Source organism: Camelus dromedarius, chromosome 31 (genome assembly GCF_036321535.1).
Source record: "Camelus dromedarius isolate mCamDro1 chromosome 31, mCamDro1.pat, whole genome shotgun sequence".
In the NCBI taxonomy this organism is placed as follows: domain Eukaryota; kingdom Metazoa; phylum Chordata; class Mammalia; order Artiodactyla; family Camelidae; genus Camelus; species Camelus dromedarius.
This window is the reverse complement of record NC_087466.1, coordinates 2,572,499-2,595,092: the sequence shown is the minus strand read 5'-3', so window position 1 is coordinate 2,595,092 and position 22,594 is coordinate 2,572,499. Positions and strand designations below refer to the sequence as shown.

Genomic DNA, 22,594 nt, shown 5'->3' with positions numbered 1-22,594 from the left:
AAAAACTAAATAAAACCAGAAAAATACTATCTGAACAAAATGAGAACATCAATAAAGAAAAAAATTATAAAAGGGAACCAAACCAAAATTCTGGAGCTGAATAGTACAATAACTGAAATGAAAAACTTACTAGAGCAATTGAACAGTAGATTTGAGTGAATGAAAAAAAAGAATCAGCAAACTTGAAGTGAGGACAATTGAAATTATTCAGTCTAAGGAGCAGAAAGGAAAAGAATGAAGAAAAGCGAACAGAGCCTAGGCACATATGGGACACATCAATCACACCAACAGAAACATTATGGGAGTCCCAGAAGGATAAGAAAGAGGAAAAGGGTGGAAAGAGAAAATAATGACTGAAAACCTTCCAAATTCCACGAAAGAATCTGTATATCCAAGAAGTTCAGTCAACTACAAACAGAACCAACTCAGAGAGACCCATACCAAGATACATAGTCAAATCATCAAAGGACAAAGAGATAATCTTGAAAGTAGCAAGAGAAGTGATGTGTCAGAAAGGATCCTCAATAAGACAAACAACTGATTTCTCACCAGAAACCATGGAGGCCAGAGGCAATGGGAGGACACATTCAAGGCAATGAAAGGAAAAGACTGTCAGCAAAAGTATGAAAAGGAATATACATACATATGTATACATATTAAATGTGAATGGAATAAATGCTCCATTTAAAAGACCGAGATTGCATGAACGGACAAGAAAACACAATTCATCTATACGTTGTAAGAGACTCACTTTACAAAGACACAAAGAGGTTAGAGGTAAACAATGGAAGAGATACTACTTGCAAATATTAACGAAAAGAGAACTTCAGTGGCTATAATATTACCAGATAAAAACATTTTAACTCAAAAAAGACTATAAGAGACAAGGGACATTATATATCGATAAAAGGTTCAACTCATAAAGAAGATGTAACAATTATAAACTTATACATAATTAACAAATTATGAACCAAAATACACAAAGTAAAAACTAACGGAACTGAAGGGGAAAATATAGGTTATAAAATAATAGTTGGAGATTTCAATACCCCACTTTCAATAACAGAGCAAGATAGAAGATCAACCAGTATCTTTTCTGACCACTATAGAAAGCAACTAGAAATCAGTAATGGAAGAAAAGTGGAAAACTCACAAGTATGTGGAAAATAAACATGCTCTTAAACAACCAATCTGTCAAAGAGGAAATCACAAGGGAAATTAGAAAATACTTTAAGATGAAACACAAGATATCAAAACTTTTTGGATTTGAAAATCAAATCAATAATCCGAATACATTAAGAAATGAGAAAAAAGCAAACTCATTCCAAAGCTAGGAGAAAGAAGTAAATAATAACAATTACAGAGGAGATAAATGAAACATAGTGCAGGAAAAAACAGAGGAAAAATAAATGAAAGGAAGTTGGTTCTTTGAAGAGATCAACAAAACTGACAAATCTACCCAAACTAAGGAAATAAGAGAGGAAATCCATATTACCAAAATCAGAAATTAAAGCTGGGACATTACTACCTATTTTACAGAAATGAAAACGATTATAAGACAATACTATGAACAGTTGTACATCAAAAAATTGGATAAATGAGATGAAACAAATGTATAGAAAAATACAATCTATCAAAACTGAATCAAGAAGAAAAAGAAAATCTGAATAGACCTGTAACTAGTAAGGAAACTGAATCAGTAATCAAAAACCTCCCAACACATAAATCAACTATAGTTCATTTAAAAAAATAATAAATAAATGAGAGAGAGGGGTGGGGGCAACCTCCCAACAAAGTAAAGTCCTAAATTGGATGGCATTTTTTTTTTTTTTTGGTGAATTCTACTAAACATTTAAAAAATTAACACCAATCCTCGAACTCTTCCAAAAATTTGAAGATGTGGGAACACTTTCTAACTCATTCTATAAGGCCAGTATCACCCTGATAGCAAAGTCAGACAAAGACACTATAAGGAAACTATATCAATTTCAATGCAAAAATCCTCAACAAAATACTAGCAAACTGAATTCAGCAGCATATTAAAAGGATCATACACCATAACCAAGTGGGATTTATCCCAAGTATGCAAGGATAATTCAACATACAAAAACAAAACCAACCAATACACAAGAATAAAACAAAAGGGAAAAAAGATCATCTCAATTGATGTATAAAAGGATTTAACAAAATATAACACGTTTTCATGATGAAAACACTCAATAAACTAGGAATAGAAAGGGGCTTCAACATGAAAAAAGCCATATATGAAAAACCTACACCCAACATCATACTCAATGGTGAAAGTCTGAAAGCCTTTCTCCTAAAATTAGTAACAAGACAAGGATACCCACTTTTGCCACTTCTATTCAATACAGTATTTGGTAGTTCTAGCTGCAGCAATATGGCAAGAAAAAGAAATAAAAGGTATCCAAATTAGAAAAGAAGTAAAACTATCGCTATTCAGAGATGACCTAATCTTATATGTAAAAAGCTCTAAAGATTACTCATACACAAAACTATTAGAATAAATTCATGCAAAGTAGCAGGATACAAAATCAACACACCAATATCAGTTGCACTTCTATACCCTAACAATGAACAATGTGAAAAGGAAATTAGGAATACAATTCCATTTACAATAACACTAAGAAGAATAAAATACCTAGGAATAAATTTAACCAAGAAGGCTGTTAAGACTGAATGTCTGTGTCTTCTCCAAATTCATATATTGAATCTCTGACCCCCAGTGTGGCTATATTTAGAGTAAGGAGATAATTAAGGTTAAATGATGTAACAGGGTGGAGCCCTGATCAACAGAATTAGTGCCCTTGCTCTCTCCACCACGCACTGAGAAAGGGCCTCGTGAGGACATAACAAGGCAGCTACAGAAGAGTCCTCACCAGAAACTGATCCTGCCAGACCTTGATCAGGGGCTTCTAGCCTCCCAAAGTGTGAGAAAATAATTTCTGTTGTTTAAGCAACCCAGTCTACAGTTTCGTTTGTTTGTTTTCAGTCTGAGCTGAATAATATAAAGGTGTAAAACTTGCACACTGAAAATTATAAAACATCGCGGAAAGAAATCATAGAAGACCTAAATAAATGGAAAGGCATCTTGGGTTCATGGACTGCAAGACTTAATATTGGGAAGAGGATAATACTACCCAAGGTGATCTAAAGAGTCAATATAATCTCTCTCAAAACTTCAACAGTGTTGTTTCGCAAAATGGAAAAACCCATTCTAAAATTCATATGGGATCTCAAGGGACCCTGAATAGCTAAAACAATCTTGAAAAAGAAGATCAAAGTTGAAGGACACACATTTTCTGATTTCCTGACTTCCTACAAAGCTACAGTAATCAAAACAGTGTGGTACTGGCATAAGGACAGACATTCAGACCAACAGAATAGAACTGACAGTCCAGAAGGAAACCCTCACATACATGCTCAATTAATTTTTGACAAGGATGCCAAGATCATTCAGTGGGAAAGAGCAGTTTTCTCAACAAATGGTTCTAGGAAAACTAGACATTCATATGCAAAAGAATGAAGCTGGACCCTTACCTTGCACCATTTTAAAAAATTAACTCAAAATTGATCGAAGATCTAAGTTTAAGAGTTAAAACTATAAAAACTCCTAGAAGAAAACATAGGGGAAACCTGCATGACCTTGGCTATTGCAACAGTTTCTCAAATGTTACACTGAAAGCACAAGTAACAAAAGAAAATACAGGAAAAATGGACTTCATGAATATTAAAAACTTCATAATCAAAGGACACGATCAAGAGAGTGAAATCCACAGAACAGGAGAAAATATTTATAAATTATATATCTGATAAGGGGTTAATATCTAGAATATATAAAGAACTACAACTCAAAGACATAGAGACAAACAACTGAACTAAAAACATAGAGAGCAGCTTTATTCATAATTTCCCAAGCCTGGAAGGAACAAAAATGTCCTTCAGGAGGTGCATGGATAAATAAACTGTGTGTATTCAGACAACAGAATATTATTCAATGCTAAAAAGAAATGAGCTATCAAGCCGTGAAAATACACGGAGGAATCTTAAATGCACATTACCAAATGAAAGACGCCAATCTGAAAAGCTACATACTGTATGATTCCAACTGTATGACATTCTCCAAATGGCCAAACTATGAAGACAGTAAAAAAAAAAAAAAAAAAAATTAGTAGTTGCCAGGAGGGGTGGAGGTAGGGGTGGGGAGGGGGAGGGGGCAGGCAGGCAGGACTGAATGAATAGGCAGAGCACAGAGGATTTTAAGGCAGTGAAAATACTCCATATGACACTATAATGGTGTGTACACATCATTACACATTCATACATTTGTCGAGACTCAAAGAATGTACAACACTAAGACTGAACCCTGATTTAACTGTGCCCTTTAGGTGATTACGGTGCGGAAACATAGGTTCAACAATTGTAACAAATGCCCCACTCTGGTGGGGGATGCTGATAATGGAGGAGACTATGGGGGTGGGGGGAAGATGGGAAATATCTGCACCCTCCTCTTAATTTTGCTGTAAACCTGAAACTGTTCTAAAAAAAAAAAAAAGTCTTAAAAAAAGGGCAAAAGAACTTTGGATATTTCTCCAAAGATATGCAAATGGCCAACAAGCACGTGGAAAGATGCTCAACATCCTTAATCATGAGGAAAATGAAAATCAAAACCACAATATTAGTTCACATCTACTAGAATGGTTATAACTTAAAAAAAATTAAATAATTGTTGGTTAAGGATGTGGAAAAATTGGGACCCTGCTGGTGGGGATGCAAGACAGTGCAGCCACTGTGGGAATCAGTGCAGCAGCTCCCTGAGGAGCACATATGTACAACACACACACACACACTTCTACACATGCACCCAGAGGAGCTAAGAACAGGGACTCAGTCAGACTCCTACACACCAACGCTCACAGCAGCGTGTCCCGCAACAGCCAAAGGGGAAAGCAACCCTGGTGTCCATCAACAGATGACGGAATAACAACATGTGGTAACACACGTGTAACAGGATATTCTTCACCCATAAAACCGACGTGCTGATACGTGGTACAATGCAGCGGAACTGCAGAAACATTATGCTAAGTGAAATAAGCCAGATAAAAAAGGACACATTTTATATGACTCATGTATGTGAAATGTCTATAGCCAGCAAATTCATTGACCCAGAGAGGGGCTGAGGGAGCACCAGGGGCTGGTGCAGGGGAGTGGGGAGGTACTACTTAATGGCTATGGAGTTTCTGTTTGAGTGACAAAAAATTTTGGAAATACATTGTGATGATGGCTGCAAAACATTTTGAATGTAATTAATGTCACTGAATTGTATGTTTAAAAATGACTAAAATGGCAAATTTTATGTAATATATATTTTACCATAATAAAAAATTTAATGAAGCAAAAAACTTTTTAATTTTCAAAAAGAGAAACTTTAGGAATTTTTGAATAAACAAAATTTAAAAGAAAACAGTAAGCTGAAAAAATTTGTCCCAGACATTAAGGATTATTTAATACAAAGAAATCCTACGATTCAACAAAGAAACACACTAGAACCCTAACAGATAATAGACTGTGGAGATATAAACAGGCAAAAAGTGAAAAAACCTTCAACTGTAATATAAAAAGTTTCACATGCAAGTTGATATGGTCTGAATGCTTGTGTTCCACACAAAATTCCTAACCCCCAGGGTAATGATACTGGGAGATGGGGCCTTTGGGGGAACAGACCATTAGGGCAGAGCCCTCAGGAAAGGGATTAGTGCCCCTTCTGCCGCATGTGGATACAGGGAAACGGTCTGTGACCCGTGAGAAGGGGGCCCTCACCCAACTGGCACCCTGATCTCAGATCTCTAGCCACCACAACTGTGAGAAATAAGTTTCTGTTGCTTATACGTTAACCTATTTAGTACCTTGTTATACTGCAGCCCAAATGGGACAAAGACACCGGTCAAACTGAGACCTGATGCACCTATCAAAATGGCAACAATGATTTTTCCCACATGTTTCACAGACTCTCTGTTACATGTTAGCAAACAGTGTTCCAGCAAGCCCCTGAGTGAAGCTAAGCATTTCTCTCTCTCTCTCTCCCCTTCACTCCCCCCTCCCTCCCTCCCTCCCTCTCTTTCTCTCTCCCTCCCCCTCCTCCACACTTATTGAACTTTTAAGACAGCCAGAGGGGAAGCATTTCTCTGAGAGGTGAGGATACTGGGGATCACCACACCAGTCGAGGACGGGCTGGGGTTCTCCCCTTGGGCAGTTAGACCCCACGGCCTGGGCACTGAAGTATGTGCCCCGTTAAAAATGCTCAGCAACCTCCACGACAGCCTAGGACACATGTGGGCGCTTGTGCAGATGGTGCCTGGAGGAGTGTACATTGGCACAACCTTTCTGGAAAGCTGACCCTAAAGGAATATATAATACAGAATTCTATCCCTTAAGATCAGAATCTAAAATAAACAAAGATGACGACATTGTACACTTATAACTCATATAATATTGTACATCAACTATACTTCAAAAATAAAAATAGGGAGGGAGGGTGTAGCTCAGGGGCAGAGTGCTGCTGAGCACGCATGAGGTCCTGGGTTCACTCCTCAGTCCTTCAACTTGAAAAATAAACAAATAGATAAACCTAATTATCCCCCTCAACACGAAAAAATAAATAAAATTAAAATGTTTTTAAAAATAAAATTAAAAAAAAAGACGCACACTAAGTTTTACACATAAAGATGTTCACAGACAAATTATTTTAATTTATAAAGCTAACAAGAAAGGAATAATTAAACAAAATGATCACATAAATACTATATAGCATATCATACAGTTATTAAAACTTATGTTCATGCAGAGTTTCAAGGCAATGACTGAATAATGATGAGAGTACAACAGTTATGAAATGATCCCATTAAGGACGGCAAGCACAGAGGCAGGGGGGCACACCAGGTTGAGGGGGACACCCTCACGGGGTGAGCAGCCTAAGAATGTTCACCACCTGTTCCTGAGGGGCTGCTGCCAAAAACTATGAATTGAACTTCTTCATAATGGGATTACGGGGTTTTTTTCTTCCTTCGACTTTACAGATGAATTTTACTTTTATTTTTTATATTATGTTATTGTCCTTTTTTCTTTTTTAACAGAGGTACTGGGGATTGAACCCAGACCTAGGTATGCTAAGCATGCACTCCATCACTAAGCTATACCCTCCCCACAACATCTGAATTTCAAATGAAAAAATTTTATGTAAAAACAAGAGTTCACAGGGACTGCACCTGAACTGCCCTGGTAAGGATGAAGGGCCTCTACAAGTACCTCTTCAGCTCCCCGACCCCCACCTGGTGGGCTCCGGCTCCCCCAGGACCAGCACCTTCAGCACCTTGTTGTCAAGGCACACTTCTGCAGGGCCTGGTCTTTATCAGTCCGGCCCTGCTTTCATCCAGCGGGACGGACCCCACGTGAGTCTGGGCAGAAGACCCCGGTGCTGACCCAGACCCTGCGGTGCGGGAAGACTTGAGGCCCAGGTGTGGGGTACTAGCAGAGGCCCTGGACAGATTGGTTGACAACTGCTTCCTTGAAACTCTCCTCACTCCAACCCAGGGGCCTTGGGCAGTGACTAGAGGAAGGGAGAGAGAGAGGAAGAGGCAGAGGCAGCCTAGCAGGGGTGAGAGCAGCCCTGGCTGTGGCCTGCTCTCTGGGCACAGTGTCCCCAGGGGAAAGCAGGGCTTGGCCTCAACACTCTCCAGAGTCTAGCCCAGGCTCCCTGGGATTCTACCAGCCAGTCTCCACCTTGGGCTTAAGGAGTCGTAGCCTGTTCCACAGGCTCTGCCAGCACGACACAGAGGGGAGGCCTGCCAGACAGCCACCCACCTTCAGAGCCAGCCGCAGTCTCTCGGGCCACTGGGCTCCCGGGTTAGACTGCCCAAGCCTGACCACTTAAAACCGTCCCTTTTATTCTTAGCATTTTTCAAAAGACCCACAGCTAAGTGTTCACTCATTTTATCAGTAGGAAACAAAAAGGGGCCAGAAAAAGCACCAGTGGTCAGATTGTCTTGGCTGTCCTTCCACTCAGTACCTAATAGGTCCCTATAGTGGGCAAGGGCTGGGTCAAAACCAGCCTGGATGCTCCCAGGTGTAAAATTTTCAGTGTGTACTGAAGCACTATACAGCAGACCCTTCCTTAGTTATGCCAATGATTATAAAAATAAACTACAAATCCAGTATTTGCTGTTCAAGTTCCAGGGACTTTTAAAAAAGGCATGACTTACAACCAGCGTCAAGAAGAAAGCATCTGCAGTCAGCTCCACGCTCAGCGTTAGCAAAGTGAGCAGTCTGCGTGGAAGATTTCAGGCCAGGCGGGGGCGAGGCAGGCGCAGGGCTGCCAGAGGCTCAGGGGAGGAGAGGAGGTGGTGGATGGGAAGAGCAGGGAGGAAGGGGTGCTGGTCGTGAGCCGGGGAGATTGGAAGGCACCTGGCCTCCAGGACAGGTGGTGGGGCTCCGGGGATGGGAGGCCAAGCTAACCCCTCCACATACGGCAGAGACCTTGTGACCTCATGGAAGCAGCAGGGTCCACAAGAGACAAAACAGAGTGAGAGGCAGGCAAGAGGCTGAACAAGACCCGTGTCTGATTCAGAGGAAGCGGCAGGGCAGGAGCGAGGGGGACATCCTGGCAACTGGACTGGACCAGGGCGGGACCCTGTGCCCAAGGGCTGCTGAACCAGAAACGTGGGAACTTGGGCCATGTGCTTGCCAGGAAGCGGTTTCAGCAGGGTGGGAGAAACTGGAATGGTACCTGGAGTCGGTGCAGGACCAGCCTTTTGAGGGGTGAGGAGACGAAAGGTTGGAGACAGAGCAGACACCCAACCAAAAGGGCAGCAAGGCCACACAGGAAAGCCGCTGTGGGAGGAGGCCGGCCCAGCCAAAGGGAGGCGGCAGACAAGGCACTGGATGTGAAGGGCAGACACTGGAGGCAGAAGCCCCAGGAAGATACTGGGGGGGGGGGGGGGAACAGGTGGGCCACTGGGCAAAGGGATCTGAGACAGGCGGGAGGCACAGACTGGAGGGCACCAGGAGGAAAACCCGGAACATGGGTGTCCAGAGGGTGAGAGACAGAGATACAAAACCAGGCAGGAAAGCAAAGAGAAGATGCAGATGGGAAAGCCCGCCACCTTCCAGGAGAGGTCGGGGAAGGCGGCCCTGTCTGGACAAACTGGGCCAGGCAGAGAGATGCCGGGAAGAGCAGGAGTTGGACACATACTCCTTTCTGGGCCAATAACCACAGACCTGGAAAGCTTGGGACCCCCCCTAGAAGGTTATGAGATCAGAGTGCAGATGGGGCCTCCTCCGGAACCTGAGGCTGCAGCCCTGCCCTTCTGCGCACCGGCTGGCTGCCTATGCTTAGAGCCTCCTTGGGAGCAAAGGAGCCCCGCAGCACACACATCACCTTAAAGAACAATCTGGTAAGAAGTGGAGGTGTTCAATACTCACAGGAACAATAAGCCCTTGCCAAGTCAATAAATTAGCTTCATCAACCTGGATGTTACGGAAGTTTTTCATCCCACATTTGCGGATTTCTTCAAGCTCCTGTTGATTGACAAAGCATAAAGGGGTGTCAAATAGGGGAAAGCACCACATGTCAAGACCCCTCCTGGCTCCCTCAAATTAAATCAAGTGCTGACAGCTCCACCGAGAGCACTCCAGAGTGTGGCCAGACAGCCTCCACCCGGCTGAGAGGCCCGGAGCCACGGTGGTCCCCTCGACCCATACCCCCGACCAGGACAAGGCCCCACCTCAGTGAACCCACAGAACTCCGAGGACGCACCGCCTCCTCTATGGGCCATCTCCCTGCCGCGGGGCACAGAAGTGGGCGGGGGCCCCAACGCCTTCCGGCCCACATCTGGGAAGCTTGGACAGATCACGTGTAAAGATGAAGAAAATGGGGGACAAGGAGCAAACACGCCCAGAGTTGTCCACCATCACTGGGGATGCTGTTTCAGAAGGCTGGTATCTCAGCCCAGCGCCCGACCAGGAGCACGACTGCAGGCTGGGAATGGGGGGACATGGGGACAGGAAACCTTCACTGAGCCCTGGTTCCCTTGGCTGCAAAAGAAGGGCACTGAGACCCAGAGTTGTAGACAAGGCGGGGAAACCGAGTTGTAAGCAATACAACCCTCGCACACATGAGGGTTATCACCAAACAAACGGTCAACACAGCAGAGGCTATTTCATGCAGAAAGCACGACCAGCTTGGCTCCACTGGGGCCCTGCCCAGTCTTCTGTCTAGAACTGTCACTTGTTTTTCAACTGTGCCCTAGCCCGACACTTCTCACTGCTTCCCCAACAAGGCGTTTCAGCCCCAGCCACCCACTGTGCACCTGCCCGCCCGCATCCCCAAAGTCCCTCCGTCCTCAACCCTGGGTGAGATGCCCCCCACTATGCCCCCACCCAGCCTCTCCTCCAGGACACAACAGCCTCCTCCACCTCTCTTGGGTGCCTCTTTTCTGCAACCCCAGAGCACCACCTGCTGAGCCCGGCCTCCTCCACTGGGCCGGCAGGACTGCGCCCTCACTGCCCTGATTTCCTCCCCGCTGGTCCAGCCCACGCACCTTGCTGGAACTGGGAAGCCCCTCCCAGTTCGGTGCCACGGCTCTGATCCAGCCCTGCGTCCTCTGCAACCCACAATTCCATCACACAGCCCGTGTACAAGGCACCCCGGGCACACAAAGGTACGGAAAGGGACGAGTCCCAAGAAAGGGGGACTGAGCCAAGTGTCACGTGTTCTAAGTTGAAGGATGCGCAGTGCGCCTGGCAGAGAGAAGCTGAGAAGGACATGTGTGAAACGAATATGCAGAACAGGCAGCTGGGACACGCGGGCAGAGAACTGGCTGAGTTTCTTCCCACAGAGCACTGCTGCTTGTCGGCCCCGGCAGCCCAACACAACCATCGGCCTCTGTCCCAGGCCCAGAAATTCTGGTCCAGCGGGTGTGGGGTGGAGTCTGAAATGGGGTATTTTAACAAGCTACACAGCAAGATGATGAGTTCCATTTCTAAGCAATGCTCAGCTTCCATGAGGAAGATGCCAGCGGCCACAGTTGTGACCCCTGCAGTGGGGGAAGGGGTGGCCCGGCCCATCTTTCTGAGCCCGCAGGAGGGAAAGCAGGGAACTTGCTGGCAGGCAACTGGCCCTCCTACTAATGTCTAGGACTCACCAGGGAGGCTGGTCTGTGGGTTATGAAGCCCAGGCAGACTCAGGAAGGGGGAGAAATAACTCGCATGCCCACACGCCCACTCCAGTCCACTCACCAAACAGGACGTAAGCATTGAGAAGCAGGTGTGAGGGCAGGGATCAGGAATCCCGGCAGCCCACGTCAAGCTCAAACACTTGCTTAGTGACAGGGTTAGTAAGCAGATGGGAAACTGGGACTTGCAGAGGGAAAAGGCTCTAGGATGAAAAGGGTTCCCCATATGTTTTGATCTTCTGGTCCTTGGCTCTTAAGATTCTGGGCTAGAAACAGAAGACACCATGCCCCCAAGGGCTGAGTCCTACCAAGCTATGAGAAATGTTTTAAACCAAGCACAGACAGGAAAAAAAAATTCCAGACAGAATTTTGAAATTAGACAGTCAAAAGAAGAAACAGAGGAGAATAGATTCAGTATTCATGGAATGAAATAAACTTCAAAATAACCTATAAATATACCTTATGGCTTCAGAAATCCACAAGCTAACAACATGAGGTGTGGATAATAAACACAAGAAGATACATTCCAAAAGAAATTACAAAAATATAGCAAGATGGGACTCAGCTGTAGGATGGCTGTGAAAAATTGAAACTTGCTCAAGAAACTTCAAGGGAGGACCAAGTGGGCCTGCAGGCTGCGGGGAGGGAGGGAGGGCACCGGTCAGCTCTGACATCGAGAGACACATGAGCAAATGTGGGAGCTACATGGTGGGAGGACGCCACAAACCCACAGGCGACACTGACAATGGGACAGCAGGGAGGCTCTGGAAACAGGAGACTCAACTCATCTTGCTGTCAAGTTAAGCTCACCAAAGACAGAGAGACAAGCTCCTTTGCATAATTCTAACCAACAGGAAGTGGGGATAAGGCAGAAGTGAGAGGAACCAAGACAAACAAACAAAGCCAGCCAGCCCTATAATCTCCAGGGAATGCTGGGCAGCCCCCGGGAGTTTCTCAACAAGGCATCCAGCAGGACTGTGGACTTGAGCGAGCAGAGCCCTGCCCATTAGATGCCAGGCCTTGTGACACCACCCCACCCGACTTCCCAATGTCCTCTAGAGCCCCAGTGCTGAGAACCACTCTCGGGAGCCAGGATGCTGAAAGTCCCGCGTTGCACAAGACAGTCCTGCAGACAAGAACTGTTCAGCCCAAAATGCCAATCACGCCTCCACTGAGAACAAGCTGAAGAAGACAGATTCAAGTCATTCAGAGAAGAGACAGGTTCACCTAAAGGCCTGGCAAACCCTCCAGCGAAACTGCACCCCACAACTGAGGATGAAGAACGGGGAAGGAATGTCAAGGAAGTAGCGCCAACTCTGAGTGGATGGCAAGTGTCTCTGAAGGGTGATGGAGGACTCAACAGAGGAAAGCTGTCCGAGGGGCCCAGCTCCAGAACAGAGACAGAAAGACCAAAGCTAAGACAACAGGGGCTTACCGAATACGTCCCACCATGGCCCGTTCCAGCCCTGCTCAGAGCAAGGGGCCATCAGGTCAGCAGCTTCGGTTGGACGGCACAACGCTGACTAACCCAGGGAAGAGCCAGGGAGAGCAGAGCCAAGGGGTAGACCGCGCAGGTGGTGGGAGCCTGGGTGCCAGTGCACTGCCCAGCCCGCTGCCCGCTCCAGGCCACAGCTGGTGCGGGGCAGAAGTGGACTGCTGCCTGGCAGCTCCGTGGGCACCGGCCAAGGGATAGTCCCCTGAAGGAGACTTGCTGGCCCCTGAGAGGAGCCCAGGCGCAGGACGCAGTTATGCACACCGGGCTCTCCATCACACAACAGAGTAGACACATCCAAGTTTGGGAAAAGAATTTAATAAAGTCTCTCTTTTCTCTTGCTGAAGTCTATGATGGGCCCTTGAAATCCACGGTCCACAGTCCCCCTGGGTAACCTTCGCACACGGCTTGCCTGAGGCCTCCCAGGAGCCATGACTCCTATTAGCTAGAGCCCATGTCCCCTTGAGGAAACCCAGCCGGACGTACAGAGGAAACGCCTGCTGTCCAAGTCACGCTGCTTTGTGTTGAATCAATGCTGCGGATGGCAAGTGTCAAGGGAGGGGGTGCTGGTACAGTGTGTATCACCCTGTAATTTCCTACTCACTAAATGGAATAAGGCATATCATGCCCCTAAAGAACTAGGGAAAGTAAAGCTGAATGCTGTCTCCCAGGCTGTCACGGCCAGGTGAGGGCAGCAGAGCTGCTCCAGGGACCTGCAGGGCCAGCAGCAGAGGGCAAGGGGCTTCGGGGAGAGAGGCGGTGACAGAGCGCTGAAGGAGAGGAGAAGAGAAGGCAGGGAGAATGGGCAGGCATCCACATCCGATGGGAGCGGGGAGTCACACGTGGACACAGAAAGGCTTAGGAAAGCAGAGGAACCGGAGGCTGGCATAGGTGGTACTAACTTTGGGGACTCAACCAGGGTGTGGGCCCTGGCCCAGAGGGACTGACTCCTGCCTAGGCCCACCCCAGACCCTGAACAGAGAATGTCCAGATGGCGAGGGGCACCTGAGCGGGGTCCCAGGTGATGGAGGGGGCACTCCTGCTTGAGAGCCATGAGGCTCAGCCAGCCTGATCCTCCTTGAGGAAGACACTGAGGCCCTGACTAGTTCAGCATCACTTCCGTGGCTGGAGATAAGCTCCTGACAGAGCGAAGGCCTCCCACTGAGCCAGGCACACAGAAACAGTGCAAGGAACCCCTCGGATCACAAGTCCACACTAACAGAAACATAGAACTTTTTCTTGAAAAGTGAGTGCTTTCTGTGACTTATCTTGTTTATTTTACTGCTGTCTATTCTGAAGCATCCTATGGGCAATAAAAGCAGAATACTCCAATCCCCAACCATTCTCTTCAACATTTATTTTATACATTATCTGTAGAAATATATTTTGGCATGCGGTTGTTTCAGCAAATCATCAGTGGACTAGAAAGAGCAGAGGCTTCTGGAGTCAGACAGGCCTGGGCTCTACTCTAGCCCCACTCTTCACACCTGAAGCTCCAAGTCTCCATCTTACCTGAAAATGGTAGAAAACCTACTTCACAGGGCCCTGCTGAGCCTCACAAGGTACCCTGTAGAGGGCCTAACAGCTGGCACCCCTAGCAGGTATTCAACAATGTTGGTTTCAGCCCCTTCCATAATTGTATCACCACGTTTCTTAAAATCTAGGGGTGCCAGGGCACCAGTGTTTTCCACAGATATGACACGGCCATGGCGTTTACACCCTATGACCAGAACTCATGGGGTCCTCAGCGAGAAATGAATATGTTTACGGTTGTTAGCACAAAGCTTTCAGAAATATCTGAACCTTTATATCTCAAATAAAAGAGAAAACGAAAAGAAACACAAGAGGGGGGCTTGCCAGGGGCATATCACACTCCCCTCTGGAGGGCATCGTCATTGTCAGAATCCCAGCAAAGAACCAAAAGGAGGGATGCCAGGGAAGGGGCGTGCCTTTCTGCAAGACCAAGAGCAGAGGCCAGACCCTGGGTGGGGGGAGGCGGGGTGAGAAACAATGCTCCACACTCACGGGGGACCTGACTGGAGCCTCGCATCCCGAGGAGGGCACATCAGGCAGGTCAGCTTTACTTCACAGATGTAAGGCTGAAAAGAGGCTGGGAGAGGCCCAAGTCACAGACCGACCGGGCACAGGGCGAGGCCAGGACGAGAGCCAAGCCAACTGCTCTCCGTGAAGACCTCAGCCACGCGGAGCAGTGCATCAGGGCAGGGCAGGCTCCCATTGACCAGGACCAGGACCCGGACCCGGACCCGGGCAGGGCCTCCAGTCTCCACTAGGACCTGTGGAGGGTGTGGCAGGCTTCGAACAGCACTTCTCAAGACTGCAAGGGCAGAAGTGCACAGTCTTTGCCTGGGCCAGCACAGCCCAGCAGTCAGGGTCTAGGCTCCTCCTGCTTGGGCAAAACGAAACCTGGCAGATGGAGCCCAAAGTCTGAGGGAAAGTACAGAATCACTCAAACACCAGTTACACAACTGGTAGGACATTAGTGATTTGAAAGAGCCACTTCCTGCTCGTGTGACTGTATCAAAGTGACGAACTGTGACAGAAATGCACTTTGCAAGCTTGCACAAAGCAGCTGGCGGCAATGACACTATATCATGACTTTAATGCCACTCACCACACTGTAAATCTAAACACAGAGCCCAGAACACGATTCTCCTACTTCAGTTACTACTCAGCCCCACACGTCCCCCTCCCAGGAGCCAATGGTATGTCAGTGACCTCACCCCAAGTCACACTGGACCACTACACCTGGCTACAACCCTAACTCAGTGTGGTAGGCTCCCAGCCCTTTGGAGAAATCAGGACACAGAGGCTCAAGGCGAGGACACAGACAAGTCCACGGTGAGATCAAGATCTGAACCCAGGTCCCTGATAACTTGACCACAGCATGCTGTTCCAGGGCAGGGGTCCAGTCCCCAGGTCACCCTAGGAGAATTCTCGGCACAGGCTTCAGGGACTGCACTGCCCACCCACTCCAGAGTAGTGGGGCCCTCCTGCCGTCTCCACAGTCAGCTCCTGGCCGGCCGCCTGGCTCCGGGATGCGTGTCTGTCTCCATCTGAACATGGTGTGCATGGCAGTCTGACCTACACCACGGCCTGCAGAGTTCAGTGCCCCAGGAAGAGGATGCAGACGCAGGTGCTGGTCCTTTTGTAAGGTCCGCTTCCCTGAGCCCAGGTTCCTGACGACTGGTACGCTGGTGGGAAGGAGACATCTACAAACTATCCAGGAAGGGCTCCGGGGCTGTTCCACTTGTGAGCTGCGCCTGCTGCCCCCACTTGTGACAGTGCGGGCAGCGTCCCTTCTCAGGGAGGGAGCACCATCACAGGCACTGGATTTGATGCCAGTCACTGCTTTGGCTGCAAACGTGCCCCCCAGAGTTGGGGCTGTCTAACAGCACTTCACCCCTCTTCCAAACCTGCTTGTAAAAAGCAGAAGCAAAATCTTGACAAGATAACAAAGTACCAGAAACTACAACCAACACAGACCTGGAACCACTAAAAACAGCACTAAACACCAAACATCACCTAACCCGAGATGAAATCACCAACTCTCCACCCTGCCCCTCCTGAAAAACCAAAAGCAGCCCCGTGAAAGCAGGAGCAACACCCTGAGAGCAGGGAGACCGGGCAAGGAGCAATCTGGCTCGCCCCACCTGCGGGTGGTCGCTGAGCCTGGGCCTCCTCCCCTTGGCAGGGGCCCTGCCACTCTGGACCACGAGACACTGGGGCGAGGGCCGGGAGGAGCGGGGCAGCCACCACAAGCAGCCTTCCTTAACTTCTGCTTCAGGGCTGAAAGAGAAGACAAAAGGCTGCAGTATTATTGCTGCGAGGGGCTCCTTCAAACCCCACCCTCCTCCCAGCTCCGTACCCGGGCTCCTCTTGGGACACAGTGAGCACCACTGCCGTGCGCACACATTCAGGGCAGGAAGATAAAATACGCATGGTGAGATTCTCAGAAACAAATTTTGAATTCAAGAGCTTTCCAATTTTGCTGGAAAAAGTAAACATCTTTAAACAAAGACATACTCACGCAGCTGTCTCAGTAAACCTCTCTCTAACCCTAAGGAACAGGTTACTTCAAGAGGCAGGAGAGCGCTGGGGCGAGAGGGCCAGCCCAGTGGCTGTCATGTCCGGGCAGGCCTGCCCAGACCAGGCCCCAACCCACCTCTGCACCCCAGCACCCATCCGCCTCCAAACCCAAACCCTCCCGACCCACCAGCTGCTCTCTGCCTCCCAGCGGTGACATCCACAGGGATCTCACACTTGGTATACGCCAAACACTCATCTAAGTGCTTGCTGTGTATTAATTCACTGAATCTTCACACAGGTGAAGTGATTAATGCACAGAGAGGTTAGGCAACTTGCCTGGGTTCACTCAGCTAAGACGTGGCAGGCCCAGGATGCAACCTCCAGAACCTGAACTTTTAACCACTATTCAGTGTTCTCCCTCTCAGGAGCTCTGCCCTAAATAAGAAGACTCTTCTCGCCCCCTTTTTACTGGGGGCAGGGCTAGGCTCATCGAAATGCTCAAGACAGACAGGATGAGGCTGGGCAAGTGACATATGCCAGCAAAGCCCTCACAAGCAAGCAGCCCCTCCAGAACGCTGCCCCCGGGGCTATGCTGAACCCTCACCTGAAAGGCACAGCATCCCTCTGCCAGCTATCCCTAAAGCCATCAGCATCACCCTCCCTGGCGCCCCTTCACGGAGAGGTAGCCCTGCCAGGCGCTGACTGGGCAGAGGGAAGGAGGACTCGTAGCTCTGGAGGGCCAGCGCAGGGCAGGCCAATCAAGGGTAAAACCAGACCAGTCCCCCAGTGCTTCTGGAAAGCACCTCAGGGGCTGGCCTAGCTAAAACCCAAGGAGGGGATGGCGCAAGGTCAGAAGCAGGCGGGTGCACTGGGGGTTCCCACGTCCATCCTGAAGGATGAGAGCGCCTCCAGCTCACCGGCCAACTCCCAGCACCCCACACACAGCGGAGGGAGGGCCAGGCCAAGCCCCGCCGCCTCCTCCCCACAGAGGGTCTACCTGCCTGCTCTCTGTCCATCAACCAGCACGCGCAGACAGCCCAGGACCTCTCCTTCCTCACTAAGCGACTTGAGGGCAGTGCCCAGGAGAGGCGCCCCTTGAGCTGAGTCTAAAGGACAAGGAGCAGCCCTGGTGCAGAGAGGAGGTGAGACTGGGTGCCCATCAGAGACCTGGGTGTGCACAGCATGCGTGTCTAGCGGATTCCATGGGTGAGTCAGAGGAGACAAGCCTGGCGAGACCGGACCGGGAAGGAGCATGCTAAGGGATGTGACTTTTTCAGTAGAGTCCCGCCTTCCTGAATTAGGTTCCAGTTTCTGAGCGCAGGGCCTCGGCACGTGCACGTCTCCTCGAAGCACTGCTGGGTGGGAACCACGTGGGCCTGAGGAAGCTAACTGGTGTGGAGTACAAAGAAACCACTGAGTGATGTGATGCAGGTGTCCGCCACAAATGGGATGGCCCGAACTCCGGAGCGGCGGTGGGGATGCAGAAAAAAGACAGGCAGAGAACAGAGATAAAGGCCTAGTTCAGCAGAATCTGGCAAGTGGCTAGATATGGGGGGAAGGGGCATGGCAGGCTCCCCCAGGTTTTTCCTTGGCTATGGAGTAGACAAGTGGTCCATTAACTAAGGGAGGCAAGACAGAAATAGGGGCATGGGCAGGGTTTAGACCCAGGGGCCTGCAGGTCCAAGCGCCATTCAAAGGAAACTCTCCAGGCTGGTGGATACAGAGTTTAGGTTCAGGAGGGACGTCTTCCTGGTTCTCGAAGCTTTAAATCCTAACTTACTGCTGCAGCAAAGAAAATAGAAACAGCCCCTGAGCATTTAGTGATACTTTCTAATACAGTGAGAATAGTTTCAAATGACCTGGCATAATAAAACACTAAATCAACAGTCTCTTAACTCAGAGTTGTAACAAGAGCAAAAAGGTCCCAGTACCCTGAGACAAATGTTTCTGTCCTGGTGGACACCTCAAGAAAAGGTCCCAATGTTGCAATAACGAGGACACTCTTTCCCAGGGCCTGTCCCAATTACCTCTTAATAGAGAAACATTTACAAAGAACATCATTAAGGCAGGCTAAAACAGTCCCAACTTCCTAGGATGCATGAATTTTGGGTAAAAAAATGCACTGCTTTCCTCGATTCCCCAAAACCCAGTGGATTGAGAACGCTTACACTGGCACGACACCATTTGTAAAACTCCCGACACATAACACACCTACCACCTGCACGCACTACTCCTCCGTGTTAATTACCCAACCACAGATACTAAACCTGGGCTCAACAGCAACTAGTTCACTGCTTAGTATGATGAATTCCAAGGAATGAACTGTCATTCGGAAACCCCTCCTACTCACCCACAGGTGACTATGGACTGAAAGTACATCAGTATGGAGTTCTGAGTAAATGTTACTTGAACAGCATTAAAAGGTTGCCACAAATCTCAATTCCTTATCTCAATAGCTGTACCATAACAACTAATAAAAAGTCACCCCTCATTTAAACCCACAGGTTTCCCCACTGTGAAAAGCCCTTCTGGGAAGACACCCAGCTGGAAGGCCCTTAGAGGGGATGAATGCAATCCAGACGCTAAAAAGAAATGATCAGACTGCAACCAATTTCCCTCAGCCACACCTACAGGTTTCACTTTTGTAACTATTTCCCCTCCTGACTGAAGCAATGGTTACAATCTGGTTGTTGCCATCAATACTGAATTAGCTGCTTGCAAATTAAAATGTAGTTAATGTTTTGTTAACATTGTAATTCCTAAAAAGGGTTTTCAAAAAGGCTAATACTTTTGGTAAATGCTTTTTAAAGACTTGATCATACTCACTTTGCCTAAAGTAACTTCTCATCCAGATATATGCAAATCACTCCACTTTTAATAATGTATCTTACACTATCTGCAGACAGTCCATTGTTACAAAGAAATCTTTGATTCCAAGTAAGTCAGAAAATAGTTTCTGAGGAAATCTAAAGTTCTTTAAGAATTTTCAACATCACTGTCAACATCTGTTTACTTTTCATCATTGAAAATCTTTTCTAGTATCCACCCCATGTACCCATCAACCTGCATGGATAATTTTTTTTTTTTTAATATAACCTAACCTGACTCTCAGAGCCAATGATCAGCCTCTTGTAACCAGCATTCCTACTGAACTGAAAAACTTTCATCCACAATTCAAGAAACAACATACTCCTCCATGCATCTTTGGAAGGAGAAAGGAGGCAGTGTGACAAGGAGCACGGAACTTGGGATTTGGAGCCAGGCAGATGTAGCATGTCACCTCTCCCTGGCATGGGCTGCTGCTCCACCTTAAGTAACACTCTTAACCTAAGTCTCACACCCTTCTTATTTGTAAAATAAAGATGATGATGCACTAACTTTAAGAGTTATTGAAAAGATAGGAAAAAACTTAAGCAAATGATCTAGTGCTTAAGTACTCAGTTAATGTTACATATTTTTTCTGAATTACAATTCTTTTAAAACAAACAAAAAAATAATTTAAAAAACCATAGTAACACCCATCTCAGACCCCTGCGAGCCTGGGAGCCCCACACTGGGTCAGCTTGGCTAGACTAAGGGATACTAGGGTGAATTAGGTCAAGATCCCTGCCCTTTAGGAACCCAGTAGGAAAGACAAGTCTAACACAAATCCAATTGTGACAAGTGTTCAAACAGAAACGTAAAGAAAGTGCTGTGGTCACACAAAGGAGGAAACAACTCATTCTGAAGGGGGAGGGGACGGGAGGCCTCACAGAGTAGCTGGCCTTGGAGTTGAACACAGGAATTCCCTGCAAGGGGGGAAGTTGAGGGGAAGGCAGCCTTTCTCAAGTAGAACAAACAGCAGGTGCAAAGGAGACCTCAGGGCACGTGGTCAGGTAAGGGCAGTGAGGGCAGGGGGCTTTGGAGTCAGTCAGAACTAGTCGATCATAGCACACTCTCCCCTAGCTTGGAAAACTAGGGCAAGCCTTGCATTCCACCTTCTCACCTACAAACTGCGAATAACAGGGTCTACTTCACAGGGAAGATTAAGCACGATCAAGAATGTGAAGGACATGACACATTGTAAAATAACTATAACTCAATAAAAAAAAGTTTAGGAAAAAAAAAGAATGTGAAGGACAGAGCTGCACAAAGTAAAAGCTAAGGAAAAAGGAAGCTACTGTGACTAGGTGCAAGGGTGGTAGGGAACCACGGAGCAGGAGGTGTGACTGAACAGATTACTTTCAAGCAGCCTAAGGGTCTGGCATGGCAAGAAGTTAGGATTAACTTCTGAGGACAATAAAAGCACAGAGGAATTTGATAGGAGAGTGAATGGATTAAAATTTGCTTTAGAAAAAGAACTGTGGAGGCTGTGAAGGCAAGTCAGAGAAGGCGAGAACTCTGGAAGGCACCCGAGAGATGAAGGTATAGATTCAAGAAATTTCAGGAAGATGAGAGAGGAAGGTACATCCAGATATCTTTCGATTAAAATCCGAACGGCTTCCTGGATGACTTGGGGAGCAGAGAAGGGAAATAAGCGAATAACAGTCCTCTTATCCAGATGACTGTGTGAATGATGGTGTCACCAACAGAGAAGTCTGGAGTCTGCTGACGGTTCTTTTGTGCCCACTTCCAATCCAGTTTTATGTAGTTCAATGTCGTTACAGCCCTTAGCGAACAAAAGAAAGGAAACGTTCCCAGGGAGGGAGGGCCCAGGGGCTGTGACTCCAAGTTCAGTGTCTGGTTCTACGGAGCACTGCTCTGCCCAGGAGGAACCCCAGCCCTTTATCTCCCCTCAGGAAACCAGCTCCTTGGCCCTTTTTATTTCCGGCCGGTGCAGCCCGGCAGCACCTTCGGCCGGGCAGCCGGCTCGCAACCCTAGGCGAGTTCGGCTCCGCGGGACGCTGGCAAACACACTCGAGAAAGAACTAGGCTCGGGTGGCATCCGTGCTCCTCACCCGAGGAGCCAATTAGCAACACGGACCCTGCTGCATTCAAGATACAAAGTACCAAGTTATTTTTATAAACTTTGGCCGGTTTTGACTCCAACCCCCTCGGCCCGGCCAGGCCGGTGGCACTTTGCTCTATCAGGAGAAGGAGCGCGGAGGACGAGGGGCGGGCAGGGAAGGAGCTGGGCAGGAGGCCCGCGCCGCGGCCGGCCGACCCCCGCCCTCCCGCCTCCCGGGGCAGGACTTGCCGCTGTGTGACTCCGCAGTCACAGGCGACAGTCTGCTCGCACCCGGCGCAACCTAGAGCGCCTGCCACAGACCGGCCTAACTTTGGCCCCGCGGCCGCCTCCCCGCGAGCCCCCCGCCCCGCGCGGCCCGCCCGGCCGGCTCCTAGCCCGGAGCGCTGCGGCCCAGGGCGGGGCGGCTCCGCGGCGCGGGCTCGCTCCGGCCGCGCTCCGGCGCTCGGGCCTCCCGCCGGCGCCGGTGGGCCTGTCGCCGCCGCCCCGGCCCGGGGGCCGCCACCGCGCGGAGCGAGCCCGCGGACCGGGCGGGGCGGCTGGACGGGGCCGGCGGGGGCCGGGGGCCGGCGCGGCCTGGCGCTCCCGTCGGGGCTGCGGCCTAGGCGGCCCCGTTAGCTCCCTCAGCGCGCAAGGCCCGTGGCGGCGGAGCCGCACGGGGCGGGGGGCGGCGGCGGCGGCGGCGCCCGAGGGGCCCGGGCGGCCGCGGGGCCCTGGCCCGCCGCCGCCCCCCGCCCGCCCGCCGGCGCCGGAGAATGGCTTTTACCTTCATCAGCCTCCTGCTGGCCGCCATCTTGGATCTGGTGCTGCTGCTGGCCCAGAATGCATCGCGGCCGCCGGGCGCCGGAGCCCCCGCACTTC

At 48.8% G+C, this 22,594-nt stretch overlaps 1 protein-coding gene across 2 annotated transcripts in view; it reads right to left on the bottom strand.

Annotated features, from left to right (window-relative positions):
• Positions 1 to 22,594, bottom strand: part of UBE2L3 (ubiquitin conjugating enzyme E2 L3) — a 36,438-nt gene extending 13,844 nt beyond the window's left edge. Inside the window, exons 1-2 of one of the 2 annotated variants that reach the window (XM_031443171.2) lie at positions 22,500 to 22,594; positions 9,499 to 9,594 (exon numbers count right to left, since the gene is read on the bottom strand). In XM_031443171.2, coding sequence (XP_031299031.1) covers positions 9,499 to 9,594; positions 22,500 to 22,526 — 123 coding nt within the window. In that variant the 5' untranslated portion in view covers positions 22,527 to 22,594. Of the gene's footprint in view, positions 1 to 9,498; positions 9,595 to 16,412; positions 16,549 to 22,499 lie in introns of those variants that run through there. The other variant, XM_031443172.2, reaches the window with a different exon arrangement.